General features: G+C 44.4%; 1 protein-coding gene across 13 annotated transcripts in view; it reads right to left on the reverse strand.

Annotated features, from left to right (window-relative positions):
• Window positions 1-21,092, reverse strand: part of LOC118362705 (apoptosis-stimulating of p53 protein 1-like) — a 45,787-nt gene that overhangs the window by 17,486 nt on the left and 7,209 nt on the right. For 7 of the 13 annotated variants that reach the window (XM_052486426.1, XM_052486418.1, XM_052486417.1 and 4 more), the window contains exons 1-4: window positions 18,152-18,412; window positions 15,881-16,028; window positions 13,808-13,927; window positions 11,494-11,564 (exon numbers count right to left, since the gene is read on the reverse strand). In XM_052486426.1, the coding sequence (XP_052342386.1) occupies window positions 11,494-11,564; window positions 13,808-13,927; window positions 15,881-16,028; window positions 18,152-18,295 (483 nt within the window). In that variant the 5' untranslated portion in view covers window positions 18,296-18,412. Of the gene's footprint in view, window positions 1-7,030; window positions 7,696-11,493; window positions 11,565-11,849; window positions 11,921-13,807; window positions 13,928-15,880; window positions 16,029-17,750; window positions 17,842-18,151; window positions 18,413-21,092 lie in introns of those variants that run through there. The other 6 variants (XM_052486421.1, XM_052486419.1, XM_052486420.1 and 3 more) reach the window with 6 other exon arrangements.

Raw genomic sequence — 21,092 nt, forward strand, 5'->3', positions numbered from 1 at the left:
TGACTTCCTCTCCCCTGAGGGGCTTAAATATGCAACATTTCAAGTCACCAGTAACAATTCAACAGTGGAACATTGGGTCATCCATTGTCAGAAGGATAGAATGAGTACTACACTGAACATTTTTGGACCAGTGGAATCCATTGATTAGGCCTAAGGGCAGAATTGTCCTCATTCTAGAGAGGCACCAAGTTATGTCAAGTGAGGTTTTAAAAGACAACTGAAGCAGGCTTGTTTGCATTTCAACAGAACTGTAGAGAAGCTTCATACAACATAGCTACAAACAAATGTTGAACTTTGATAACTACTGCTGTCTGTCTTAACGAGTCTGTCATTGTAAGTTCAAAAACAGCAGGAGAAAAGGGGTCTATAAATGCAAGTTAAGGGAAATGGACAAAAAACTCTAACAGTGCATTTCCTTCACATCAAACATTGACATAACTGCTGATATTAGGAAACAGCGTCCCTGTGCAGGATCAGAATTCTGACTCAGCCCTCATACCATACGCAGGACCATGCCAGAGTAATGTACCTGCAATATTTTATCCATAGGAAAAGACAAATAAAATGTTAAACAGGTGTAGACTGACAGTGAAATGCTTACTTACGGGCCCTTCCCAACAATACAGAGAGGAAGAAAATAGAGGTATAATAGAAAAGTAAAACACGCAATAAAAGTAATAATAAATACACAATGAGTAATGATAACTTGGCTAAAAAAGGGGCATCCGTACTGAGTCGATGTGCAGGCGTAAGAAGTAATTGAGGTAGATATGTACTAGTGGAGGCTCCACAGAGGAGGAAGGGGAGGATCATCCTCCTTAGTGATTTTTTTTTTTTATGTGAATTTTTTTTTTTTGCATTTTTTTTAGATAAAACTATACAAAATATATTCACATCACCAAATAATAGATTAAAACACACTGTTTTGCAATGAAGGTCTACAGTAGCCTCAACAGCACTCTCTAGGGTAGCACCATGTTGTAGCCGGAGGACAGCTAGTTTCTGTACTCCTCTGGGTACAATGACTTCAATAAAAAACCTAGGAGGCTCTTGGTTCTCACCCCCTTCCATAGACTTACACTGTAATTATGACAACTTCCGAGGATGTCCTCTAACCGATCAGAGCTCTTGCAGCATGAACTGACATGTTGCCCACCCAATCAAAGAATCAGAGAATGAATCTAGTACTAAAAGCATAAGCTACAGCTAGCTAGCTAGCAATGTGTAAAATATGTTGAGTAGTTGACTCAAAGAGAGATAAAATGACCTTTAGGAGAGGCAAGAAAGAGTGAGGGAGATGTTGTTGTATTTCACTTTCACGTATTTAGCTAGCGAATGCAGCTACCTAGTTTAGCCTACTCAAACACCCGGTTCAAACAGAGAGGGACGCTAATGTTAGCTAGCTGGCTATGGCTGTTCAACACTGGAATTCTTCCAAGTCAAAGTAAGCTTTTGGTTTTATTAATTTCTTGCCACAGGGCCTGCCAGTGTAAATGCTTGCTGCTGACTGTACACTGTTCGAGTAGCTATGTTGACTATTACATATAATAGTAATATTGTGACAACGATGTAGGCTGTGTGTAGCGGTTAGCAATTATGATATCAAGGTTTGGCCTGGGTAGGTTTTTTCGCCTGGTCACAGAAAGCTGATGTATTGTGAACTGAAGTTCACAAGTGAAGGAAAAATGTGAGAGGAGAGCGAGTAGGAATACAACGTTCAAATGGACCATGTTTTTTTATGTGGCTGCTATGAAAGTGAACTGTGTCTGTGTGTGATTCTTGAATTTCTTAATCTTAGAACCACCCATCCCGGATCCGGGAGAATTGTCATCAACAACGATGAATAGCATAGCACCACAGTCAAATAATATTACTAGAAAATATTCATATTCATGAAATCACAAGTGCAATATAGGAAAACACAGCTTAGCCTTTTGTTAATCCACCTGTCGTCTCAGATTTTGAAATTATGCTTTACAGCGAAAGCAATACAAGCGTTTGTGTAAGTTTATCGATTGCTCGACAAAACAATAAGTACACATAGCATCAGGTAACTTGGTCACTAAAATCAGAAAAGCAATCAAATTAATCGTTTACCTTTGATGATCTTTGGATGTTTTCACTCACGAGACTCCCAGTTAGACAACAAATGTTCCTTTTGTTCCATAAAGATATTTTTTATATCCAAATACCTCCGTTAGTTTGGTGCGTTATGCCCAGGAATCCACCGGAAAGAACGGTTACGACAACGCAAACAAAAATTCCAAATTATATCCATAATGTCCACAGAAACATGTCAAACGTTTTTTATAATCAAGCCTCAGGGTGTTTTTCAAATATCTATTCGATAATATATCAACCGGGACAGTTGGCTTTTCACTCGGACCGGGAGTAACAATGGCCGCCTCTCTCTTTTGCGCACAAATCACTCTGAGAGCCCCCTCCTGTCCACTTACGCAATGTGGTCGTTCACGCTCATTCTTCAAAATAAAAGCCTGAAACTATGTCTAAAGGCTGTTGACACCTTAGGGAAGCCATAGAAAAGGGAATCTGGTTGATATCCCTTTCAATGGGCAATAGGGATGCATAGGAACACAGGGGTTTCAAAATAAGAGTCACTTCCTGATTGGATTTTTCTCAGGCTTTCGCCTGCAATATCAGTTATGTTATACTCACAGACAATATTTTTACAGTTTTGGAAACTTTAGAGTGTTTTCTATCCCAATCTGTCAATTATATGCATATTCTAGCATCTGGTCCTGAGAAATATGCCGTTTACTTTGGGAACGTTATTTTTCCAAACATAGAAATAGTGCCCCCTAGCTTCAAGAGATTTTAACGGAAGTAAACAGAACAAAACGGGGATAAACATTCCTAAATTTGTCCAACAGAAACTCTCGTTTGCAACTGTTGGACTAATGATTACACTGTAGATCAGATAAATGCAGGCAAGAGTGTGCATGGAGGAATTTAATATGTCAATGTCTGTCACCTTGATTAATCAAATTCCTTTTGACCTGTGCACGTACACTACCGGTCAAAAGTTTTAGAACACCTACTCATTCAAGGGTGATTCTTTATATTCACTATTTTCTACATTGTAGAATAATAGTGAAGACATCAAAACCATGAAATAACACGTGGTAACCAAAAAAGTGTTAAACAAATCGAAATATATTTTATATTTGAGATTCTTAAAAGTCCACACTTCGACTTGATGACAGCTTTACACACTATGGCATTCTCTCAACCAGCTTCACCTGCAATTGCTTTTCCAACAGTCTTGAAGGAGTTCCCACATATGCTGAGTACTTGTTGGCTGATTTTCCATCACTCTGCGATAAAACCATCTTGATAAAACCACCAGCCTGGAGGTGTGTTGAGTCATTGTCCTATTGAAAAACAAATGATGCTCCCACCAAACGCAAACCAGATGGGATGGCGTATTGCTGCAGAATGCTTTGGTAGCCATGCTGGTTAAGTGTGCCTTGAATTCTAAATAACTCACCCAGCAAAGCACCACCACACCTCTTCACACCTCCTCCTCTATGCTGCACGGTGGGAACCACAAAGGACAGTTTTCCACCGGTCTCATGTCCATTACTAGTTTTTCCTGGTGCCAAGCAAGTCTCTTCTTATTATTGGTGTCCTTTAGTAGTGGTTTCTTTGCAGCAATTTGACCATGAAGGCCTGATTCACGGTCTCCTCTGAACAATTGATGTTGAGATGTGTCTGTTACTAGAATTCTGTGGAGCATGTATTTGGGCTGCAATCTGAGGCTGGTAACTCTAATGAACTTATCCTCTGCTGCAGAGGTAACTCTGGGTCTTCATTTGCTGTGGCAGTCCTCATGAGAACCAGTTTCATCACAGCGCTTGATGGTTTTTGCGACTACACTTTCAAAGTTATTGTGAAATTTTCCAGATTGGCTGACCATGTTTTAAAGTAAAGTAGTTTCTCTTTGCTTTTTTTTGTTGCTTTTTTACCCTTATTTAACTAGGCAAGTCAGTTAAGAACAAATTCATATTTTCAATGATGGCATAGGAACAGTGGGTTAACTGCCTGTTCAGGGGCAGAACAACAGATTTGTACCTTGTCAGCTCGGGGATTTGAACTTGCAACCTTCCGGTTACTAGTCCAACGCTCTAACCACTAGGCCATAATATGGACTTGGTCTTTTATCAAATAGGGCTATGTTCTGTATACCACCCCTAACTTGTCACAACACAACTGATTGGCTCAAATTCATTAAGAAGGAAAGAAATTCCACAAATTAACTTTGAACAAGGTACATCTGTTACTTGAAATGCATTCCAGGTGACTACCTCATGAAGATGGTTGAGAGAATGCCAAGCATGTGCAAAGCTGTCATTAAAGCAAACAAATATCAAATACATTTTGTTTAAAACTTTTTTGTTTACTACATGATTCCAAATGTGTTATTTCATAGTTTTGATGTCTTCATTATTATTCTACAATGTAGAAAATAGCAAAAATAAAGAAAAACCCTTGAATGAGTAGGTGTGTCCAAACTTTTTATAGGTACTGTACATAAACTCAGCAAAAAAAGAAACATCCCTTTTTCAGGACACTGTCTTTCAAAGATAACTCGTAAAAATACAAATAACTTCACAGATCTTCACTGTAAAAGGTTAAAACACTGTTTCCCATGCTTGTTCAATGAACCATAAACAATTAATGAACATGCACTTGTGGAACGGTCGTTAAGACACAAACAGCTTACAGACGTTAGGCAATTAAGGTTACAGTTATGAAAAGTTAGGACACTAAAGAGGCCTTTCTACTGACTCTGAAAAACACCAAAAGAAAGATGCCCAGGGTCCCTGCTCATCTGCATGAACGTGCCTTAGGCATGCTGCAAGGAGGCATGATGACTGCAGATGTGGGCAGGGCAATAAATTGCAATGTCTGTATTGTGAGACCCCTAAAACAGCAACAACGTCGCCTATGGGCACAAACCTACCGTCGCATGACCAGACTGGATTGGCAAAAAGTGCTCTTCACTGACGAGTCGCGGATTTGTCTCACCAGGGGTGATGGTCGGATTCACATTTATCATCGAAGGAATGAGCGTTACACTGAGGCCTGTACTCAGTGCGGGATCAATTTGGAGGTTACACTGAGGCTTGTACTCAGAGCGGGATCAATTTGGAGGTGGAGGGTCCGTCATGGTCTAGGGCGGTGTGTCACAGCATCATCGGACTGAACTTGTTGTCAATCTCAACGCTGTGTGTTACAGGGAAGACTTCCTCCTCCCTCATGTGGTACCCTTCCTGCAGGCTCATCCTGACATGACCCTCCAGCATGACAAAGCCACCAGCCATACTGCTCATTCTGTGCATGATTTCCTGCAAGACAGGAATGTCAGTGTTCTGCCATGGCCAGCGAAGATCCCGGATCTCAATCCCATTGAGCACGTCTGGGACCTGTTGGATTGGAGGGTGAGGGCTAGGGCCATTCCACCAAGAAATGTCCGGGAACGTGCAGGTGCCTTGGTGGAAGAGTGGGGTAACATCTCACAGCAATAACTGGCAAATCTTGTGCAGTCCATGAGGAGGAGATGCACTGCAGTACTTAATGCAGCTGGTGGCCACACCAGATACTGACTGTTACTTTTGATTCGGACCCCCCCTTTGTTTAGGCACACATTATTCCATTTCTGTTAGTCACATGTCTGTGGAACTTGTTCACTTTATGTCTCAGTTGTTGAATCTTGTTATGTTCATACAAATATTTACACATGTTAAGTTTGCTGAAAATACATGCAGTTGACAGTGAGAGGATGTTTATTTTTTTGCTGAGTTTATAACTCGGAATAAAGTGACAGATAATAAACAGTAGCAGCAGTATGTGATGAGTCAAAAAAGTTAGTGCAAAAGGGTCAATACAGATAGTCCGGGTAGCTATTTGGTTGACTATTTAACTAACTATTTAGCAGTCTTAACGCTTTGGGTAGAAGCTGTTCAGGGTCCTGTTGGTACCAGAGCATTGGTACCGCTAGCCATGTGGTAGCAGAGAAAACAGTCTATGACTTGGGTAGCTAGACTCTTTGACCATTTTTAGGGCCTTCCTCTGACACCCCCTTGTATAGAGGTCCTGGATGCCAGGGAGTTTGGCCACAGTGATGTACTTGGCGTACGCACTACCCTCTGTAGCACCTTGCTGTCGAATGCCAAGCAGTCGCCATACCAAGCGGTGATACAGCCAGTCAAGATGTTCTCAATGGTGCAGCAGTATAACTTTTTAAGATTCTGAGGGCCCATGCCAAATCTTTTCAGCCTCCTGAAGGGGAAGAGGTGTTGTCGTGCCCACTTCACGACTGTGTTGGTTGTGTGCTCCACTACAGCCCCGTCGATGTGAATAGAGGCGTGCTTGGCCCTATGTTTCCTGTAGTCCACAATCAGCTCATTTGTCTTGCTGACATTGAGGGAGAGGTTGTTGTCCTGGCAACACACTGCCAGGTCTCTGACCTCCTCCCTATAGGCTGTCTCATCGTCATCATAGGTATGACTATAGCACTAGTTTAAATCATATGTAGTTTTAATCACACCCCACATGAATGGGATCCTAAAGAAAAAGATCTAGGCTATAAAACATGTCTTACATATTTCAATTACTCACACTAACGGGCAGCTATATTTAAAATCAGTGCCATTTGACAATAATTCATTTAATTATGCAATTATGACATATTGCATGATCAGTAAAATCCAGAAAAATGCTGATATTCAAACATGTATTAGCCTAATCATCAGGGATTTGGGCATATATTTATTCTTGCCTAGTTATATAAAGATTAAATAAAATGAAATAAATTATATTATTCGCTTTTTATGCATGCCTTATGGTACCATTCCTAGCCTTTATAGCATATATGGCATACAATGAAATGCTATACAAACCAATAAAAACACATGAAAACATATAGGCAGACAATATGTGACCTGCCCGAGAAACTTTACACCATGACAAAACATCAAAGAGATCTAATTTAAATTGGTTTTATTACCTGGTGGGCGTCCCAGGTAATTCTGCAAGATCGCACCTTAATTTTGCTGCATTGTCCTTCAACTGTAAATTCCTGTACAGCCTCAACATGTTTCCACTCCATTTTTTTCATTCAAATCGTTCCTCTACTCATCTAGTAAACGTAGCCCCGGTCACCGCGCCAATGAATGACAATGCACCGATTCCTATCGCAACTTTCGCACTTGTCCGATGCGGTGATTTACGAGTCTCTTCCTACGGCTCAAGGAGCACGGTTTGTTATTCCCCTCGTGTCACGTTAGAACATGTAAACCAGCGTGCGCATTCAGTAAACAGAGAGGGCAAATCAAGTCCGTGACTCAGTCGGGATGAGATGGACCGGTATAGTTGTCACATCCATTTAGCCTGAAGAGTAATGGGTCACACTATATGTTCATACGACAAAACACCACTAGCTACCTTTAAAAAAAATGTACGTTGGCTATAAGAACATCTCAAACATGTATCAAAAGCGCCCATTCTTCGTCGCTGACGTGACTTTGTGACTGCGTAAGTTTTTCTCCCTTGTGAGGGATTTGTTCCAATTTTGACGTGCCAGCAGTTCTTTTCACTCTCCCTCTCTCGCTCCTCCTCTCCTCTCTATGCTGCTGGAGCCGGACTGCAGCACGAGAACATCCCCTCCCTTTCCCAAGCTCCTGCTGCCATAAAGTCTCTGCGCCACAGCTGTCTCCCGGACAGGTACTGGGACCCTCCTGATAATGCACATAATGGAAATTTAGGGGGAACAAAACCTGCCAATCATTCCAGCGCTTTCATGCATCATATTATAAAATGGCTGTGATCTCAGAAATACTGATTACACTTCTTGCATAATAAATGTCATGCTCAGTAGAACCTCAGAGTCAGTCTCAAACATAAATGAGACTGATTCAGTTGCTGCTTGCTCCACACACAAATCCCAATTCTAAGGACCTAATCATTATGACACCTAAACTGTCTTCAATTTTGCAACAAAAAAAATATACGATGGAAAAAGAGCAGATAATAATCTTTATCAACAAACCCTTGACCTGTTTTGACATAATCAAACGTATTCCCTAACCCAGCTGTTATTTCTATAATTAGACACAGTTGTGCAAACAAAGGTGTCAGTGTCATGTCAGCCATAAGGGTCCACCCAACCACTGCTGCCTGAGCCTTGCTCTGTTGTAGCCACAGCTCACTCCCTTACAACACATCCAGTAGCAGGAACATGTGAGGGTGGAGGCGGAGGCAGCACACTTCATGTCTAGGAGAAAGAGAGGAAGGAAATGAACATACAGAGAGACATAGAGAGGGAGAATAAAGAAGAGGAGGGAAAGACACTGACAGACAATGAGATCAGCACAGTGTGCTGGCGTAGGCAACTTCTGTTTCTCCTAAAGTTGCCTCTGTCTCCACACGGAACTTTCAACTTTCAGTCTGGTCAAGTTGTAACGCTCTAGACTCTGGACCGCATATGCCCATCCACAGGGTTCAGGTCTCGGCTTAGCCCTTCCTACCGGTCATTCATCCTTCATTGTCTCCCCCCTAACATCTGCCTATACTGTCTGAAAACCCATAAAAAGATCAAAGGATGTTCAAATCTTCAATCTCCATTAAAAAAAAATGATCGCTTGGATTGAGTTGGCCTACGTATAAATGACAAGACACACACTTTCCTGGCAGTGAACTACTCCACCCTGTGAAGACAATGACGCATAGAGAGATATGAGATTGCTAAGAATCAACATAGTACAGTAGACTATTAAAGTTCCATTTTTTCCTTTAAACGAAACCACTGACAGCCAACCACGACAAGCCCATGGGTTGCAGCTTGAGTGCCCCTTGATCAGAAAGAGACATCATGCTACATGTTATCAATTAACAGTAGTCCTGAGTGTCTCAGTTGCTAGATCATAGCGCTTGCAATGTCAGGATTCCAGTTGTGGCCAACCATACATAAATGTTGCTTTGGATAAAAGTGTCTGCGAAATGGCATATTATTTATACACTATATATTCAAAAGTATGTGGACACCCCTTCAAAAGAATGGATTTGGCTATTTCAGCCACAACCATTGCTGACAGGTATATACAATCCAGCAGACACCCATGCAATCTCCATAGACAAACATTGGCAGTAGAATGGCTTTAATGATTGACTTTCAACGTGGAACCGTCATAGGATACCACCTTTCCAACAAGTCAGTTGGTCAAATGTCTGCCCTGCTTGAGCTGCCCCGGTCAACTGTGCGAGCTGTTATTGTGAAGTAGAAACGTCTAGGAGCAACAACGGCTCAGCCGCGAAGTGGTAGGCCACATAAGCTCACAGAACAGGACAGCCGAGTGCTGATGCACGTAGCACGTAAAAATCAGCTGTCCTCAGTTGGAACTACTCACTACTGAGGTCCAAACTGCCTCTGGAAGCAACGTCAGAATAAGAACTGTACATTGGGAGCTTCATGAAGTTGGTTTCCTAGGCCGAGCAGCCACACACAAACCTAAGATCACCATGTGCAATGCCAAGCGTCGGCTGGAGTGGTGTAAAGCTCGCCGCCGTTGGACTCTGGAGCAGTGGAAAAGCGTTCTCTGGAGTGATGAATCACACTTCACCATCTGGCAGTCTGATGAATCAGGGTTTGGCGGATGCCAGGAGAACACTACCTGCCCCAATGCATAGTGCCAACTGTAAACTGTAAAGTTTGGTGGAGGAGGAATAATGGTCAGAGGATGTTTTCCATGGTTTGGGCTAGGCCCCTTAGTTCCAGTGAAGGGAAATCTAAACGCTACAGCATACAATGATATTCTAGACAATTCTGTGCTTCCAACTTTGTGGCAAAAGTTTGGAGAAGACCCTTTCTTGTTTCAGCATGAAACCCCTGTGCACAAAGCGAGGTCCATACAGAAATGGTTTGTCGAGATCAGTGTGGAAGAACTTGACTGGCCTGCACAGAGCCCTGACCTCAACCCCATCGAACACCTTTGGGATGAATTGGAACGCCGACTGAGAGCCAGGCCTTTTTGCCCAACATTAGTGCCCAACCTCACTAATGCTCTTGTGGCTGAATGGAAGCAAATCCCCACAGCAATGTTTCAACATCTAGTGGAAAGCCTTCCCAGAAGAGTGGAGGCTGTTATAACAGCAAAGGGGGGACCAACTCCATATTAATGCCTATGATTTTGGAATGAGATGTTCGACGTGCAGGTGTCCAGATACTTTTGGTTATGTAGTGGATTTACAGTAACCCCACCCCAGTAACTGTAACCTCAGCGCGTGCGCACACACACACACACACACACACACACCACAGTGAGAATCAGCCCCCCCAAATGATCTTATTTCATGAGATTGTTGTAATCCATCAGGACTGACTAAGAGAACCAGTCCTGAATAAAAGCACTCAACTAAAGGTAGATGCACTGTCGCTAAACGTGTTAAGTTACTAGGCTAAATTATATTCTAAGTTATCTGCGTCTTTTAATACATTCATGGCGGAATCTGAACTTGAAGATGTGCGCATGTAACTCAAATCAAATTCAACTTTATTTGTCACATTCACCGAATACAACAAGTGTAGACCTTACCGTGAAATGCTTACTTACAAGCCCTTAACCAAATGGCTGTCAATGAAGGACATAAGCGAACATTTGAGTGACATGAGTATCTCAGATCATAAACTGTGAAACTAAATGCAATTGCTTTTGAGCACTGCCTGGGGACAGCATCTAGGGGAAATTGTTGATATGTGACACAAAAATAATAGCCAAAGAAAGCAGTCAGGATTCCAGCCTGGGTCAGAGATGCCAGACCGTAGTAAGTTGAGCTTTATCTCCTGTTTTCACATGGACAAATTCTGAGGGAACTGTAATCATGCCTGTCACTAAGCCTTCTTCTAATCCTCTGTACTCTACAAACAACAACAGACACACACACACACACACTCTAATACACACACTCACTCGAGCACAATCTAACACACACACACACACACACACACACACACACACACACACACACACACACACACACACACACACACACACACACACACACACACACACACACACACACACACACACACACACACACACACACGAGCACACCAACACACACACCTACAGTCGCACAATCGAGCACACACACACACCCACACCCCCCCACACACACACACAAACACAGCAATGCACGCTCTGCCTCTCTCTCACAGTTAAAGACCCACTAAGAAAATCTCTTAAAGAGAGTGACTGAGGAAGTCCTTGGTATTACAGTAAAAACATTGTTTTTGGCCCTATGGATAGGAATTATTAAGACTTGAAATGCTAAATCATGATGCCATACAGCTTTCCTTCCCATTCACAAACCTAATGAGCAGGCAGGCATTATGCCAGGAAGTGTGTTTGTTTACTGCAGTGTGTGAATGTGTGCTTTTGTGTGTGTGTGTTGTGTTGTGTTGTGAGGACTTACCCTGTCCTCACAAGGCTGGTCTGAGCTCCCTCTACTGCCTTTGCTGGACTGGTCCTGAGAGAGCTGTCTCCCTGAATAGCAAAGAAGGACATTACATCAGACAACAGTGCACATAACCAGTCACTAACACAGTATAGCAGTACAGAGTTAATAATATAGATTACAATGACCAATCAAGAATCTAGATCACACATGACTCAATAATGAAACACAGAAGTCGACCAATCATGAGGAGAAAAACGCATTCCTAACAAAATTACATTAACATTACACCTACTACACAGGATAACAATTGCTTCAGGATACAGCCCAGGACAAATCTATCACGAGTCTGATCACTATCACCACAGCCATACCTTCTAGGACAACTCACTGCATTGCGGTCTCCTAACCAACTTCCAAACTCCCCTGTCACACACTGGATAAGAGCAGATGCCCGGGCGCGGTACAGTATAGTACAGCCCCCACGGAGTCCTCATTCAGATAGTGATTTGGTCTAATGAGTCCAAACACTGAGCCAGAGCTGTGCAGGATCCAGTATTAAGTCTAATTATCATTGGTTGGTTCTCCACCGGGCCGGCGCGCCGTGCCATGCGACTCCAGTCCAGAGTCATAAGGGAGGGGCGTTTGTCCTTAACTGTGTGATCCCAAACGGTTCGTTTACCCAACCGTCCCTCCCTCAGGCACTCAGTCCAGTGTTCTGGACTCTCTATTCTCTTTGGTGAAACAGCCCCCCCCAACTGTGTCATCTATAAATAGCTAGATGTTTAATTCCCTAAATCCTGGGCCTGAATCACTATGTGGGTAATCCTGTCAGTCAGCTGCAAATACCTCAACCTCAATGGGCCGGTCCTCATTACAATGCCCCTCAGGCAGGGCTATAGGAGGTTCAACGTTAATGGCCCGGTCCTCATTATCCCCCAGGCAGGGCCTTAACATGTTCAACCTCAATGGGCCGACTTGTGCTAATTACAGTACAATGCCCCCCAGGCAGGGGTTTTTCTGTACATGACTTCAACCTCAATGGGCCAGACCTGTCCTCATTGCAATGCCCACCAGGCAGGCCTGTAATTAATAAATGTTCTCCTGCAACAGGGTAATCAAATTAAGATCCTACATCTGTAGCATGTTCCACATGGCTGGATTTCTCTTGCCTTGACTGTGCCTCCTCCTCCCTCTGTTTGAAGGTGGGCTGGGAGCCTCTGATACCTTATCCTCCCCTCTCAGGAAGTCAGTCTACAGTATAGATAGCTAACATGATAAGTACTAGTGAACAGTGGTAAAGCTCCTCTCTTTACTTAAGGCTAGTTCCAACTTCCCAGGCCTTTCTTCCACCCCTGGTTAGGCCCCAGTTCCCCAGCCCTCCACGCCTGGTCAGGTCCCAGTCAGGCACCAGCCCCCTGCCCTCCACCCCTGGTCAGGCCTCCACCCTCCTTAACCCCGCAGGCCTGGGTGTCTCTCTCTCTCTGATCCATCTCAGGTGCACCGGTCAGAGGAGGTCACAGGCGAGGAGACCAATTAGCCACAAAAGAGATTAGTTACATAAAAGGCTGTCAGGCAGGCAGGCAGGCAGGCCAACCATACAGAGCCATCACACACACACGCACACAAACACTCAGCCACGTGGAAAAGGACAGACAGAGCCAGTTATGTGTCATGGAAAAACATGATCGAGAGCTCTAACAGGAACTCCGGAGTCAAAACAGAAACACACCTTCCTGTTCAGAGAAACAAAACAAAAGTACAGAGTACGTCCCAAATGGCATTCTATTCCATTTATAGTGCACTACTTTTGAGTCCTTTTGACCAGAGCCCTATGGGTAGTGCGGTATTTCGGGAATAGGGTGCCACTTGGGTCACGAACATTGAGCTGTTCCAGAATTGAGAGCACATACTGCTTTTCATGACAACCTTCTTATGATAATGGCTTCTCAGTGAATGTCTGGTTTATGTTATCTGATATGTTACGAGCTAACTGAGAAACAGAATAAGTCTGTGTCAGAAATGGCACCCTATGTTCTATATGGAATAGGGTGCCTCTGTCCAAAAGTAGTGCACTCTATATGGAATAGGGTGCCTCTGGCCAAAAGTAATGCACTCTATAATGAATAGTTTCACTTCAGGTACAAAGGTAGCATACTATTCAGGGAATAGGGTGCCATTTAAGATGTAGCCTAAGCCATGGGTCAAGCCTAAATGTGCTGTTATAACTCCATGTCACTCATTGTCATATTTGGCTTGACAATGACAGCAATGGTGTTGGCAAGAGCATAAACAGATCTGGGACCAGGCCTGGCGAGGGCTAGTCACCCACCCTGGTTTCTGCTCTCTGAGGGGGAGTCTTCGTGCCTCAGGTAGAACCTGACCTCCATCCTCCTAGAACCCCACTTCTGCAGGTGCTCATACATCAGGTAGTCAAAGGGGATCACTCTCTCTGGGGAGGACAAGAAGGACAAAGTTATAACATAATTATAATATATACAACACTAATGAGAGGATCGCTCTATGTGAGGGAGAAGAAAACAGGAGTTGTTGTTAGACACATAGACTTGGGTGATTATCTATTGGTGATTGTAAAGTGATACGGTGGGTTGATTGCCCCTCAGCCCTGATCGTCATTAGAGATGAACTAAGTACTTTCTATTAACAGAATAGAATAAACCACATAAGTCCCCACAGCAATAATCTGGCACTGACGCACTGGGTCGCGATGAAGAGAAATACCTGTCTTCAGTAAAGAACCTATGAAAGTCAGGACAACCTTATTGACACTGTAGCTAGCGACTCTATGTTCCCTCACTAGGGCATGTGCTCATGCACTCCCTGGCCTGTGCAGCTGGGTTGGGGCTGTGAAAACATTGAAATAGAATTACGATTCCATTCAAGTCAACATTCTGTAATGGGTGGACCGGCGGCCATATTGAGTGTACCCATGAGTGTACTGTCAAATTGCTGTCTGCGGTCTGAGCTTCAAAAACAAAACTGCTGTGGTCTGAGGTGCTTTTTCTGTTCCAGTAATTCTATTTCTACGTGACGACAGGCCCACAGGCTATGTGTGTAAACAAGCACCAGAGCCTGGAGGGTCACAGAGAGACATCCTGACCCACTTTCTATCCCGCCTCACTGTCTGTCTGGGACGTACAGGCTGCCTGAGACAAAAACATCATTGTTGTATGTCAGGGGCAGACCACCACTGCTTTCGTTCAGGGAGGGGAGAGGGTCATTAGCCAAGTAAAATTTCTCAATGATGGCTGGCTGTCAATGTCTGTTTCCACATTTTGTTGTGTTACAGCCTGAATTTAAAATGTATTAAATTGAGATATTTTGGTCACTGGCCTACACACAATACTTTATTAACGGTTACAAATTAATACAAATGAAAAGCAGTCTTGAGTTAGTAAGCATTCAACCCCATTTGTTATGACAAGAATAAATAGATTCAGGAGTAAAACTTTGCTTAAAAAGTCACATAATAAGTTGCATGGACTCATGCTGGATGTTTAACATTATTTTCTAACCTCATCTCTGTACCCCACACATACAATTATCTGTAATGTCCCTCAGTCGAGCAGTGAATTTCAAACACAGATTCAACCACAAAGACCAGGGAGGTTTTCCAATGCCTTGCAAAGTAGGGCACATTTTGGTAGATGGGTAAAAAAAAAAAAGCAGACATTGAATTACCTTTGAGCATGGTGAAGTCATTAATTTCACATTGGATGGTGTATTAATGCACCCAGTCACTACAACGATACAGGTGTCCTTGAAGAATTGTGAAAATAATAAAATGGCCAAATCATTACTATCCAGGTGTGGAAAGTTCTTTGAGACTTACCCAGAACGACTCATCAGCTGTAATCACTGACAAATGTGATTCTAACATGTATTGACTCAGGGTGTTGAATACTTATCGAATCAAGATATATTAGTGTTTTATTTTTCATATTTATTTTACAAATATAAGAATGTTTCTTTGACATTAGAGTATTTTGTGAAGATCGTTGACAAAAAAAAGACAATTAAATACATTTTATTCCCAGTTTGCAAACACAACAAAATGTCAAAAAAGTTAAGGCACTGTTTATCAAGACATTCAGTTGAATAGATTCATGCAAAACATGGAAGAAATCACTATGAATCCATTTTAAGAAAGTCATGAAGCAGAGACAAATTATTTTAAAAAATACAGTGCTTTGCTAAATATCTGTAAAGCTAAGATTTTCAACTTGTCACTTTGCTCAGTGCATTTAGAGCTTGTGACACAGCTCAACACCAGTCAGTCAGTGTAGCAATAAACCAGTCAGTTAGTTAATCCCAGGAGGTTAGGGGTTGAAGATTAGGTTCAATAGGTTAGAGGTCAGAGGCTAAAGATGAAAGCATCCCTTACCTTTTCCCTTCCAGACCTCAGCCAGGTGACACACGTTCTCTCCGGCCTCCTTACAGAACTCAACCACATTCTTACAAGTGGTCTCTGGGGTGATGGGCACCTCTGTCAGCATCTGCTGGCTGTCACTCAGGTACACTGTCAGGATCATCTGCATGAGGGAGACAGAGAAATAGCTTGTCAAACATACTATATATCTCTGACGAAACGTAGCCTGGGCTCATACTGTATATGCCTTAGCAAACTCTTATATCGTAGTCATTAAGAGTTGGCTACAGCACATACATACCTGGGATCAAGCTACTGACTGGGATCAGACTACTGGTAATATCTATACAACGTACATATGCCAGGAATTTGAATGCATGTAAACCCAGGGAGGAAAGCTCTTGAATTACAGGAAATGTCCCCTTAGCATTTCCATCAAATGCTTTGCCTTAAAGACAGAGGCATTCAGGAGGGAGAGAGACTATTGAAGACTGAGCTACAAACATTAAAGAGATATTACAAGCGCAAAGATAGTACAGGCAGACTGCCAAACCAACATGCGAGATTTGGTGGCATCATGACAAGTTTGCTTCCGTTAGTGCCTATTGGTAAATAAAAACAAGATCGATTATTGAAATTCCTAGCACAAAAAAAAGAGGCAACACGAAGGTGTGTGTGTGTGCGCGTGCCTGCAATACAGTGTTTGCTCTCAATAAAGAGTACTGAGAAACCACATTTATAAATAGGATTTCCTGGTAAAATGAGAAGTGACGTCCTCATTTCCAGATTGACAATCTGTAGTAAACGGAAATGGGGGATAATCTGCTAAATTTAGGATTAATCTGCAAATTTGGGTTGCGGAGTCCAAATATGTTCCTCCCTAAATGTCATACCCCCTTTCCTGCTGCAGTGGATACTTCCACTATAGTATTGACATAGACAGAGGTGCTTGACACGGGTCCCTTGGCCTGTATAAACCATCTGTATTAACCCTCTGCCTCCCCTCTGTAGTGGCTCAGCCCAGCCCCATAAACATGTCTAAACCACAGACACACCGACCGAGACAAGACCTGCAACGGGGCCGCACGTCCAGTCCAAGATGTAAGGTAATCTCTCACTGCCAGAGCACACGCACAGACACAGACAGATAGATTGAGAGGAGGAATTCTGTCAGGCGCAGATTACAACATAGAGAGCACTATAATAATGAGATTATGGAGGTTATAAACATGTATATGTCTGTGTCCACGGGGTGACAAGTGAAAACATACACAAGGGGAGAGAGAGAGAGAGCATAAACAAATCCAGGATGGGAAGGTTATTGTAGGGGGGGAAAGGATCATCTATGTTTTTCTCCTTAGGGATTGGCCTGTAGTGGTGTCGACTATACAGGGGGGGAAAAAACACACAGGCCGCTCCGAACCATTCTATCAAACAAGAATTAACCAACAAGGTTCAGAAAACCCAAACCAGTCCTGAACTCATCATCGGTGCTAAATATTCTCTTGACACACAGGAACGTGTCTGCCAACGCGCATGCATCTGTGATCTACCCTGTCCTGCATCTCTCAATGAAAGGTCAGAAACCAGACAGAAAAAAAGCTAAAAGAGGGGCAAAACCTACCTCTGCCTAATAGTATTAAACACTCAGTCACACTGAGCAGCCTACTACACGTTAGTTCTGCACAGGGGAGCCAGCCAGCCACACACAGTAACATGTTAACATTCTTAATAGACTTTCACACAGTCAAGTAACATTGTATATCTACAAAAAGAAACCACACATACACCTAACACCTAGAATCTAATCCCCTTGAAAATTCTGTGCAAAAAGATACAATACACATTCATATGCATCAGCAACATTCTGTACTCAAACACATACATACTGTGCCTTTTCTGTCTCCTGTCTCCTCACCCGAACTACACTCATTCACTAACAAAAACATCAACAGCCACCAACCTCTTAAACTTACACAAACACTTAACATACAAGCACACTCTCCAGCTTCCCAAAATGACTCCTAGCCAGCTGTGAATGCCTTTTGCTATTTTAAGCAGCAGCACATGGGTACCGTCAGAGTCAGACTCAAAGCTGGACAGGACAGAATAGCGGCAGCGCCCACCTCCCAGCCAGTCCAGTGCTACAGCTATAACCCTGTCTGTCTGTCTGTCTGTCTGTCTGTCTCTGTCTCTGTCTCTGTCTCTGTCTCTGTCTCTGTCTCTGTCTCTGTCTCTGTCTCTGTCTCTGTCTCTGTCTGTCTGTCTGTCTGTCTGTCTGTTCACCTTAGCCACCCTGCATGGCGTCTTCCTGCCCTGGTTCCTCTGCTGCTGTTGCTGCGGCCCGGGACGGACCCTCTGGTGGAGCCAGGCCTTGTCCTTGGTTACACTAACCAGACTGTGCAGCACCATGCTGAAGAACCTCTTCATAGAGCCGGAGGGAGAAGACTCACACAGGCAGACAGATGGACAGGAGGGCAGGCAGGGCTGAGAGAGACTCACTGCGTGTCTGTCTGTGTGCACGGGTCTCCAAGTGTGTGCGTGTGGGTGACACCAGGCACAAGGCAGGAGAAGGGTGGGGGTGTCAGTGACTGAACGTGAGGAGCGTAGTCAAGGTGGGGGGTGATAAATGCAGCCATAGCCAGGGCCAGGCAAGGGGTAGGAGTAATATAACGCGGCCGGCCCCCTTTAGAATGAGATTCCCTAGGAACAGGAGGCGCCTGGTGACACTAACCAGACCAGGCTGTCACTGTCATAGGGCATCAATAGGAGGAACAGGACACTCAGTGACCACAGACACATAATCATCCAGCTAAACAACACACAGAGGCATCCAGGCTGTATCACAACCGGCCGTGATTGGAAGTCCCATAGGGCGGAGCACAATTGTCTCAGAATCGTCGGCTTTGGCCGGTGTAGGCCGTCATTGTAAATAAGAATTTGATCTTAACTGACTTGCCTAGTTAAACAAAGCTTATGTAAAATTAAATTAAATTAAACACACACACACAGAGGCACACTGTCAAGAGCGTTTAGAGAAGGATTGGACTTGGTAAGTGCAGCGTGGTAAGCGTACATCTTTCTTTGTTAGATGAACACCAAAAAAAATATATATATATATAAACAAACGTAATGTTTTGTAGCACTAACACAGCAACTATACAAAAACATGATCCCTCAATCTAAGGTGGGGAAAAGGGCTGCCTAAGTATGATCCCCAATGAGAGACAGCGATAAACAGCTGCCTCTGATTGGGAACCATACTAGGCCAACAAAGAAATAGAAACATAGATTTGCCCACCCAAGTCACACCCTGACCTAACCAAATAGAGAATAAAAAAGTCTCTAAGGTCAGGCGTGACAGTACCCCCTCCCCAAAGGTGCGGACTCCGGCCGCAAACCTGAACCTATAGGGGGGGGTCCAGATGGGCATCTCATCTCGGTGGAGGCTCCAGTGCGGGACGCAGACCCCGCTCCGCTTGAAGTTCCCCCCACTTCGGTGGCTCCTCTGGTGCGTGATCGTCGCCGGGGACTCCGGACCGTAGATCGCCGTCACGGACTCTGGACTGGGAACCGTCGCTGGAGGCTCCGGACTGGGGACCGTCGTTGGAGGCTCTAGACTGGGGACCGTCGCTCTGGACTGGGGACCGTCGCTGGTGATCCTCACTGGAGGCTCCGGGCCATGGATCATCACTGGAGGCTTTGTGCCATGGATCATCACTGGAGGCTTCGTGCCATGGATCATCACTGGAGGCTTCGTGCCATGGATCATCACTGGAGGCTTCGTGCCATGGATCATCACAGGAGGCTTCGTGCCATGGATCCTCACTGGAGGCTTCGTGCCATGGAGCCTCACTGGAGGCTTCATGCCATGGATCCTCACTGGAGGCTTCATGCCATGGATCCTCACTGGAGGCTTCGGGCCATGGATCATCACTGGAGGCTTTGGGCCATAGATCATCACTGGAAGCCCAAGTGCGTGGAACTGGCACAGGACGCACCGGGCTGGAGAGACGCACTGGAGGCCGGGTGCATGGAGCTGGCACAACGCGTCCTGGCTGGATACCCACTTTAGCTCGGTAAGTGTGGAGAGCTAGCACAGCACGCACTGGGCTGTGAAGGCGCACTGGAGGCATAGTGCGTAGAGCCAGCGCAGGATATACTGGGCCGTGGAGGTGCACTGGAAGTCTGGAGCGTAGAACTGGCAAAACGCGTCCTGGCTGAAAACCCCCTGTAGCACGGCAAGTGCGGGGAGCTGGCACAGGCCGCACTGGGTTGTGCTGTTGAACTGGGGATACCGTGCGTAGAGCTGGCGCAGGATATCCTGGGCCGAGGAGAAGCACTGGTTACCAGGATCGCTAAGCCGGCACAATCCGTCCTGGACAGATGCTCACCTTAGCACGGCAAGTACGGAAAGCAGGCACAGAACGCACCGGGCTAAAGGTGCGCACTGGAGACACGGTGCGCAGAACCGGAAAACATGGTATCTGAACCGTAACCAACTCCTCATCGTAATTACAGGGAGTTGGTTCTTGTTCCCAACTTTGCTCCGCTCACCCCCCAAATTTTCTTTTGAGGCTGCCTCTCGTGCTTCCGTCCTCTCGTTGCTGTTCCTCTCTCGCTGCCTCAGCCTGCTTCCATGGCAGGGTCTTGTCCTCTGCCGTTACCTCCTCCCAGGTCCAGGATGTCCTCCACTCCTGGGCACGCTTCTTGGTAACTTGGTGGTGGGATCTTCTGTCAAGAGCGTTAAGAGAAGGATTGGACCAAGGTGCAGCGTGGTAAGCGTACATCTTTCTTTATTTGATGAACACCAAAAAAAAAATATATATATATATAAACGAACGTAATGTTTTGTAGCAGCAACTATACAAAAACAAGATCCCACAATCTAAGGTGGGAAAAAGGGCTGCCTAAGTATGATCCCCAATCAGAGACAACGATTAAACAGCTGCCTCTGATTGGAAACCATACTAGGCCAACAAAGAAATAGAAACATAGATTTGCACACCCAAGTCACACCCTGACCTAACCAAATAGAGAATAAAAAAGGCTCTCTAAGGTCAGGGTGTGGTTAGAGCTAGTGCTAGTGGTTAGAGCATTGGACTAGTAACCGAAAGGTTGCAAGTTCAAATCCCCGAGCTGACAAGGTACAAAAATCTGTCGTTCTACCCCTGAACAGGCATTTAACCCACTGTTCCAAGGCTGTCATTGAAAATAAGAATTTGTT

This window comes from Oncorhynchus keta, chromosome 29, assembly GCF_023373465.1.
Source record: "Oncorhynchus keta strain PuntledgeMale-10-30-2019 chromosome 29, Oket_V2, whole genome shotgun sequence".
Lineage (NCBI taxonomy): Eukaryota > Metazoa > Chordata > Actinopteri > Salmoniformes > Salmonidae > Oncorhynchus > Oncorhynchus keta.